Source organism: Gregarina niphandrodes (genome assembly GCF_000223845.1).
Source record: "Gregarina niphandrodes unplaced genomic scaffold scaffold00008, whole genome shotgun sequence".
Taxonomy (NCBI): Eukaryota; Apicomplexa; class Conoidasida; order Eugregarinorida; family Gregarinidae; genus Gregarina; species Gregarina niphandrodes.
In genome coordinates this window covers 70174-79115 of record NW_011645779.1, presented here as the reverse complement: position 1 = coordinate 79115, position 8942 = coordinate 70174, and the positions used below count along the sequence as shown (strand labels likewise).

Genomic DNA, 8942 nt, shown 5'->3' with positions numbered 1-8942 from the left:
CCTCCCCCTCCCCCCGAGTGCGAATGCGTCCATCCCTTTGTCCCTCCATTCCTGAAACTGGGTTGTTTGTGTTAGAAAAAAGAAGTCAGCGATTTTTCGGTGGGAGGAAAGGCAAAGGCCGAGGTGGTGCGGTAGTGGCGAAGCAGACGGACCGTGTGGCTCCAGTTACGGAGAAAGCGTTGCGAGTTGATGCTTTGGGTGAGGAAGTGGACGGTGAGTATCTCGATTTGCCATTGAATTTGAAGTTTCCTCCTAAGGGATCGCAGCCACCGTTGTTGGGTCGTCGGAAGGTGGCATTGGCCAGCGGAGACGTGCGACTAACTCGGAGTTTGCGCGACATCGCAGATTACAAGCGAAATTTTCCCGATCTGTATTCTCATGGGCGCCAGCCTTTGATTTGGTTGCCGAGGAATACATATGAGGCGCACATGCGGTCCTCGGCGCTGGGGGCTCCTGCCGAGCCGGCGAAGATCAACATCCCCCCATTTGGACCGGTGGCGGAGAACGAGAAGCTGTCTGTGATAATGACTCCTGAGGGTGCGTTCGACTTGAAGCCGCTGGACGCTAGTGTATTTGTGGCTATGTCGGCGCAGTATAAAATCGTCGACCTGGGCAACGGCTGCTGGGTTCACAAACACTTCAGTCCCGACATACAAACCAGACAGTATCGGGCACCCGAGGTCTTGATTGGCGCCGGCTACGATACCTCTGCCGACATCTGGAGCTTCGCGTGCCTCATGTTCGAAATGATCACAGGCGACTACCTGTTCGAACCCAAGGGCGCCGCCGACTATAGCCGCGATGAGGACCACCTGGCACTCGTTATCGAACTACTCGGCCCTCTACCGCGATCACTCCTCGCAAAGGCCCCAGACAGCCAACGCATCTTTACCCCCGAAGGAACTCTACGACGAATCGTCGACCTCAAATTCTGGGGACTCGAAGATGTGCTCATCAACCGGTACCACCTGCCGCCCAGCGAAGCCTCCTATCTCACAGACTTCCTCCTGCCCATGCTCGAGCTCGATCCCAACCAACGAGCCAGCGCCTACGAAATGCTCGACCATCCTTGGCTCAGGCTAAAGCAAACTGCCACCCAAACCATACCCGAACATGTAACCATCACCCCCCATTCTGTTCAACCCCCCCCCCCCCATTTTATCGGTCTTGTCGGTCCCTCCCTTCCAGCCTGGACACAACACCCCTCCAACCCCGGACATCATTCCCCCGCCCATAATTATTCGGTTTGCAGTTATGTAAAGCTACCCCGGAAGCAAGAGCTTTTGCTCGGCGGAAACACCCCGATCTTGTTGCCGCAGGCTGCACAAGTAGTACGGGGACTAGCTAATGACTTGCGGGAATTATAATAACAATGACTTTTGTGAGCCGGCACATTTCTGGTTTCGGCGTCGGTTTTCCGATCGTTCGCACACGCGTGTGCAGCGCGTCGTATGGCGCAGCACATTTTTTTATTTTCAACCTTCCTTTAAGGTGGGGCCGGAAACTTTGGTGGAGTGTGTCCCGAGCCTCGGTTGCCGTGGCCGCCGCCCGCCGCCTACTTGAGATGATGAAGCGGAGAGGAAGGCACTTCCTCAGAAGGAGTCATGAGGAGGACCTTACCGACAGGAGACCGCTGCCCGCATAGGTTGGTGACCTGTTGTGTCTTTGATCTATTGCCAGCTCATCGTTACCCCGGGTTAAGCCTGAAGCCGGCAACCCTGGGTAACGCTTCGCGGGTCTTGAAATCATATGCACGTGAAGGTGGTCTGATCAGCTTCTGAGATAGGTGCTTTTTCTGTGCTTACTCTGCGACTTCTCAGGAGGAGGGGGGGGTTGGTGGAGGGGCCAGGCATCGCGGGCAGAAAGGCGGGCTGTACAAATGAACGGGGTTGAACCGGACCGGCGGGCGGGAAATATCATGTAAAATTAAATAGATGGCCAGCGGAGTGTTGCTCTTGGATAACAAGGGGCAGCCCATTATAGTGCGTGACTACCGAGGAGAGGTGAAGCTCCAGGACGTGCCTGGCCGGTAAGAGGCGGGAGGGACGTTTTATTCGGCTGTCTAGAGTGGTTTGATAGTTTATTGTTTGTCAGGTTCTATGACTTGTTTATTGACGAGAGTGCCAAGGACGTGGCGCCCATCTTTTCGGATAATGGGATTACGTATTGTTGGATGAAGCAGAACGACGTGTATGCGGTGGCGGTGTCGCGTGTGCACACGAATGTGGCAACGACTTTGGTGTTTTTGCGCCGTTTATGCGAGTTGTTTACGCAGCATTTGCACCGATTTGATGAGGAGTCATTACGTGACAATTTTGTATCCGTGTATGAGTTGTTGGATGAGGTGATCGACAACGGATTCCCGCAGATAACCGAGCCGAAAGTGTTGAAGAAATTCCTAAGTAGTAGTGGTGGTAAAGCTAACACCCCTTTGACGAGTCCCGTCTCATGGCGACCAGAGGGTATACGGCACAAGAAGAATGAAGTCTTTTTGGACGTGGTTGAAAGGATTGATTGCTTGGTTTCTGCGAGCAATAAGATTCTGCGTTCTGAGATAATAGGAAGTTTAAAGATGAAATGCTGCCTTACCGGCATGCCTGAACTTAAGCTAGGCTTGAACGATAAAATGGTTGAATCCAAGACAGTTGATGGTCAATCAGTTGTTGGTATGGGTACGGGGGGAGTAGGTGGTCGAGAGATGGCCGCTACGGTTGAGTTACACAACATTCGATTCCATCAATGTGTCCGTTTGAATAAGTTCGAAGCGGATCGCACGATTTCATTTATCCCACCCGACGGAGAATTTGATCTAATGACCTATACCGTACCTAACGATGACCCCGGAGATGTTGTAGATGAAACGCTACTGCCATTCTGGCTAGAAGTCACACTCGGACCCAGCTATCTCGACCCTTCCCAATCGAAAGTTAGCTACTTTATTAAGCTTAAAAGCTCTTTCAGACCACGCAAAATCGCTACCAAAGTCGACGTAGTCATCCCAGCACCCGTCAACGCTAGCTCGCCTTCATTCAAGTGCTCCAGCGGCACAGTTAAATACAAGCCTGAAGACTCTGTTTTCGTCTGGTCACTCAAACATATGCCCGGTCAGAAAGAACAAATCCTCTCGGCAACCATGAACAGACCTACCACCAGTACTAATGAGGCGGTCACCGACTACTGGTTCAGGAAACCGGCCGAAATCCAATTCGAAATACCCTTCTTTACTATGAGCAAAATAAGTGTCAGATATCTCAAGATCTTCGAATCCACCGGCTATCAAGCACTACCCTGGGTTCGATACATAACCCAAAACGGTAATTGTCAATTCCGAATGTCCTAACTGAGATCTCCGTCCATGTGACTGGACGCATGGCACCGGCCGCATGGCACCGGTCCCATGACACACTGGACCCATGGCACCGGACTCAGGGCACCGGACCCATGACACTGGACCCATGACACTGGACTCATGGCACCGGACCCAGGGCACCGGACGCATGGCACCGGACTCAGGGCACCATATACAGTGTTTTATTGTGTTACTTTCCCATGCATCAGAATTGAGGCTGTGCCCGACGTCGTTTCTCTTGCTAAAGAACCGTATTGGGCAGGTGGGTGGGAGTGGTCCTTTTTTAGCTATGTTCTTCCAGCGGGCATGTCCAGAACCAGGGGTCAGGGGCCTGGAGTTGGGGTTGTGTTTTTTGCGTTATTAATTTTGTTACCATTTGTGATTTCTCCTCTGTCAGTGTTATCTGCTGCGGGAGAAAATTATATCCGCCTACAAGACGATTCGTATAGCGAGTAAGAGTGGCGGCGGTCCTCCCGCAGGTATTGCGGGTGCTGCTGATTGTGTTGGTGGCGGATACCGTGTGGGTCGCAAGATTGGTAGTGGCAGTTTTGGAGAAATATACTCAGGACAAAATGTCCGGTCAGGCGAAGAAGTAGCGATAAAGTTAGAGCCGATAAAGCATCATAATCCTCATTTGATGTTTGAGTGTAAGTTGTATCGTCATTTACAAGGTGGTAAGGGTATAGCTGCTATTCATTGGTATGGTACAGAAGGTGAATTTTCCATATTGGTAATGGATCTGTTGGGTCCTAGCTTGGAGGATTTGTTTAATTATTGTGGTCGTGAATTTCGACTTAAGACGACTCTAATGCTTGCTGAGCAAATGATTGATCGTATTGAGTTTGTTCATAATCGTGGAATACTACATCGAGATATAAAGCCCCATAATTTTCTAATTGGACGACGCCGGGCTAGGACACAAGATATCGTATTTGTTATCGACTTCGGTCTCGGAAAGCGATATAAGGACACACGCACCGGCTTTCATATCCCCTTTCGACAAGGCAAATCCTTGACTGGAACCGCACGATATGTGTCACTCAACACCCATCTTGGTATGGAACAATCACGACGTGATGATATGGAAAGTTTGGGATATGTCTTCCTATACTTCCATAAAGGGGAACTACCGTGGCAAGGACTTAAGGCCACTAGCAAAAAAGACAAATATCAACTCATACAAGAGAAGAAACACTCAACTCCTTTGGAAACATTATGCAAAGGATGCCCTTCAGAATTTCTTATCTACATGAAATATTGTAGATCACTACGGTTCCTCGATAGACCTGACTATTATTATGTCAAAAGGCTGTTCAACGGCTTGCTCCTTAACGAAGGCTTCTCATACGACTGCAAATTCGACTGGGTCTCATCACAAAACAAGCGAACAACAACCAACCAGCAACCTCAAGATAACCAACCACAAGATAATCAACCACAAGAATAAGCTGTCCACCTCAACGCTATATCGTACCAATCTACTTGATACCAACCGATCTAACAGGGTTGATCCAACAGGGTTGTTACCGATCTAATGGGTACTGTACGGTCACGGAGGGTCTTTACCCATCCAATGACCACTGTACGGTCCCGAGCCAGGCTAGACCTTCGTCAAATGGCTCCACCGTCGCGCATAGTCGTACGGAAACAATGGCGTCTGTCGGGTCGTTTTGTCCACATGACACAAGCGCCGTACAGGGTCTACAGTCCGGTTGGATCCATACCCAGGAGTGCCTACAACCCGGTTGGGTCCGTACCCAGGCGGGTTTCAGGAATGGTGGTCGTGGGCTAACCCGAGCAGTGACACTAACGGAGCGAGCAGAGGAGTAAAAACACTCTTTTCTATTTTTGGCAAAGTCAATTAGTATCATGATGCCTCAGCTCAACCTCGGCGATTCCCGACCCAGCGAATGCAGTGCATTTCCCGATCCGGCGAACGCAGTGCAGCTCGTCATCCCACCAAAGGTCATTTCTGGACAAAGAAGCAGACTAAACGGTGACGACTTCTTTTGTAGTACCTCATCCCAACCGACTGACAGTGGTGAGTTGCTTATGCAGCTGCATATTTTACAAAATCCCGGTATGGATATGAGGAAGGAACCACCTATTTTTGAATCATATTATGAAGGCGCCCGTGGAGGCTCTGGCAAGAGCAATGACCCGTCAGGGTACGCCGAAGCTTGAGCCGCCGGAGCATACAGGTAGTAGTTTGCATGATAGCGGTCGTTTGAGCAAGACGATAATGGACCGTCGCAAGAGCGAACATCACAGTAACAGATTTCTTCCTGGTCACGATGTTTGTTTTCTCAGTTGTTTCTGAGACGGATTCGATGTCGTCTTCTGGGAGGACATTTTGCGAGTCACCGGTACTGAAGTTTAAGCCGGCGGAAATATTACCGCCGAAGAGTCAGCAAGTGAAGCAGGCGGAGTGTACCTTAAGGAGTTTTGTGCAGGTAGTGCGGGAGGACAGTATGAGGAGACAATGCGCCCGAGGGGTGAATGCACCACCGGTATCGGCGGCAGATCTGATTATGCCTCAGCGATACTTTTACGCTCAGGGAGCCAATGAATTAATGAAGCTCAAAGTTGTGAATGTCGGTCCGGATACAGCATCCTTGCAACTGCCTGCTTACACTCTAAGGCTAATTAAACTAGTCAAGCATCGAAGACGAAGACTTCGCGAAATCGCGAATGGGTATCCATTGTTTGCCCACGAAAACCGTATTATTCTCGAGCATGAGACCGAGATTTTTGAGCAGGCTCTTCGAGACGCACTACACATGCTCAAATCCACTAGAGCCATTCGACACAATAAGGAGGCGCTGTTGCCTCCACCCAATGACATGATACTGGCGCTGAGCAATCGTAAGGCATTACGACAACCCGCGTTGAAAGCCCGGCTCAAACCGTTTGCGGACATGAATGACTTCATCGCCGATATCAGCGTGTCCGGTGTTACTGATATGCTTGCCAGCGAAGCCTCCGAGTCCACCGCAGAAATCGCAGATGAAGTCCAACAGCTCAGGGCCAATGTACAGCGGGTCAGACGTGATATCGCCCATTTTTTGAATGAAGAGGAAGAGCCGCCTATATTGCATATCCGGGCAGATAGATCCTGCAGCATTCACTCTTTGAATTCGTCCTTGTAATTGGACCCAGACGACGGATACTCGACGTCGACGGATACTCGACGTCGACGGATACTCGACGTCGACGGATACTCGATGTCGACGGATACTCGACGTCGACGGATACTCGACGACAACGGATACTCGACGACAACGGATACTCGACGACAACGGATACTCGACGACAACGGAGACTCGACTACAAATATTGCGCAGCACACGCGTGTGCTACCGCTTGTTCCATGCTAACCTTCATTATTCGAATGGCTGATCTGATTATGGTGGCGTGGTACTACCCCACAAGGTCTGGGCTGATAAAGAAAATTTCTAATTGATGGAAAGAGTTTCTAGTTCGATGGCAAGTATGCCAAATGGCGACAAACAATGGCCGCCAACTCCGACGGCGATTTTATCATTGTCCAACAAGACCACCCCGGCATTCTCTGCGGTCGAGGGGGCGGTCGCCGGTATGTTTTTGGCGGCGGACAGCAGCTGTTCTCTGTCCTTGGCAGCTTTGAGGAACTCATTGAGGATTCTGTCCTCGCCAATGATCTGAGCCACATGGTCTTCCACAATTTCAGGCCCTTGCAGTAGCGGGATGTCGATTTGTTCTGGATCTCGAAGTTCATGCAACCCGTGAGCGAATGGACAATAGGGCTTGTCACATCGAGGATAGTCTCTGCAGACTTGTGTCTTGTAGACCAGTGGATGATACATCTGTTCTTCTTTCGTGTGAGCGAATAAACAGAGTCTGCCCCTCTTACACCATGTCCGCACCTTCATACGCTTAGCCTCAGTCCAGAAACGCGTGTTGGGACATAAGAGCGGCCTATACGGGTACAAAAAGGGATTTCGTCTATGCCATGACAAGCAGTGACTGTCGCAACAATTCTCCTTCAGAACGCAAAACGATGTTGCTGCCTTTGCCTTGCATATCTCTGTTCGGAATACCGACAACTGATTGCGGTCCAAATAACCCCCACTATTGCTTCCTAAACTGTTCAATGACGTTGACATTGCCACGTTATTCCTATAATATATAGCGCTGGAAAACCAGAAAACTAAAGCAAGCAGGCTCTATGTCGCTGGGCAGTTAGCGGAACGGCATTATTACAATCCCCCCGGCACTATAAATCTCGAATTACAATTGGCCGACGCTCGAAGCCCAGTGATTTCGACGCCCACATTGGATGAAAATAAACGGGAACTGCACCGAAAAAATCGTTCGATCCCCACAATTGCGAAACGGGCTATTCTCGGGTTTTCTTTTCGCCCACAATGGCAAATCACAAGAATAACCCCCGTCGGTTTTTTGCAAAAAATGTCAGCTTCTAGCCTTTGTGCTAAGATCTTTTCGATTTTAAAAGTTCTTATACGTTTAACAGCGTATAGCAAGTCATTGACTTGCATCGTTGTTTACGAATTTCTGGATGCATTCTCATTCTGGAAACGGAATTGAGAGCATTGTCTTCTGGCTTCACAATCCAGTTGACAATAAGGCGGTCACGCTGACTTAATTAATTTATCTTTCATGAAATGATGTGCTGTCGTGTTATTGGTATATTGCGTAATTCGCGACGTTTCTTCACACGGTGTAGCAACACAGAGACTGTGGCGCTGACAATCGCTCAAAACATCGGTAGAACGCCCGGCAAAAACAACTGCAGTTCCTCATCCACCGAAGTACGGACAGTCGGATGAAAAGGCAGGCGTGCTACTCTCAGGGGGCGTATGCCATGGGATTCGAGACGGTGTTAGGAGACGGGCATAAAAGTCCGGTAGGCCATCATTGACGCACGACCCTCCATTCACGTCATCATGCATGATACGTCACCACGTATACTATTTGATGTGCGGAAACGGGAGGGCACGAGTGGTAGGAGGCCAGCCCCGACGCAACGTCCACAAGAGCGACTATCCGTGAGGGACCTGCAATGTGGAGGATACGGCATCTCCGACAAAAAGAAGACTTCATCAAAGCATTGAGAAAGCCGTTGCCAGTTCAAGGACATTGCGCGGGTAAAGTACGAAGCAAGGTTGGACGAGGCAGAGGTTCTAATTTTAATTTTAGAACCCGTAAACGAAGAGTTTGCGTGCAAGCAATAGTGTGCTTTCGTTAGGCTCTTTAGGGGCGCTTGCCGCTCCACGGTGGCTCGTTTCGTGTGGTACCAAGTGGGGCTACCCGACACTCCCCGTCGACCGTGAGGAAGTAACCTTGAACGGTGTTCCCCTTGGAGAAGGAACAATCGAAACGCTCACCGTCGAGGAGCAGGAGAAGCTGCGCTGCCCGCTGTCGACTCTGCTGAAGAACAGCACGCTTCTGGCGCGGGCAGTTGCTGTCATTTCTATCGAGCTCAGCAGCGACTTGGCCCGTAAGCAAAAATCCATGGGTGAGTCCAGCAGCGACCCCGCGAAATTTCCATATGTGGATAGTATGGATCAGATTTTACTTCCCGTGAGGCCAT

At 50.1% G+C, this 8942-nt stretch overlaps 5 protein-coding genes across 5 annotated transcripts; 4 read left to right on the top strand and 1 right to left on the bottom strand.

The window, feature by feature from the left end:
- Positions 1-23: 23 nt before the first annotated feature.
- GNI_054340 (protein kinase domain protein) lies at positions 24-1367 on the top strand (the record flags this gene model as incomplete). The annotated part of the gene is made up of 1 exon (XM_011131571.1): positions 24-1367. One exon carries the CDS (start codon positions 24-26, stop codon positions 1365-1367), a length of 1344 nt encoding a protein of 447 aa, XP_011129873.1.
- A 567-nt stretch (positions 1368-1934) lies between these two features.
- GNI_054330 (adaptor-related complex 1 mu 1 subunit) lies at positions 1935-3340 on the top strand (the record flags this gene model as incomplete). Its single annotated transcript, XM_011131570.1, has 2 exons — positions 1935-2029; positions 2095-3340. The coding sequence occupies 2 exons, from the start codon at positions 1935-1937 to the stop codon at positions 3338-3340; spliced, it is 1341 nt and encodes a 446-aa protein (XP_011129872.1).
- A 298-nt stretch (positions 3341-3638) lies between these two features.
- Positions 3639-4796, top strand: GNI_054320 (putative casein kinase; the record flags this gene model as incomplete). Its single annotated transcript, XM_011131569.1, has 2 exons — positions 3639-3671; positions 3747-4796. The coding sequence occupies 2 exons, from the start codon at positions 3639-3641 to the stop codon at positions 4794-4796; spliced, it is 1083 nt and encodes a 360-aa protein (XP_011129871.1).
- Positions 4797-5471: 675 nt separating this feature from the next.
- GNI_054310 (hypothetical protein) lies at positions 5472-6498 on the top strand (the record flags this gene model as incomplete). Its single annotated transcript, XM_011131568.1, has 2 exons — positions 5472-5619; positions 5660-6498. 2 exons carry the CDS (start codon positions 5472-5474, stop codon positions 6496-6498), a joined length of 987 nt encoding a protein of 328 aa, XP_011129870.1.
- Positions 6499-6804: 306 nt separating this feature from the next.
- Positions 6805-7494, bottom strand: GNI_054300 (hypothetical protein; the record flags this gene model as incomplete). Its single annotated transcript, XM_011131567.1, has 1 exon — positions 6805-7494. The coding sequence occupies one exon, from the start codon at positions 7492-7494 to the stop codon at positions 6805-6807; it is 690 nt and encodes a 229-aa protein (XP_011129869.1).
- Positions 7495-8942: the final 1448 nt, after the last annotated feature.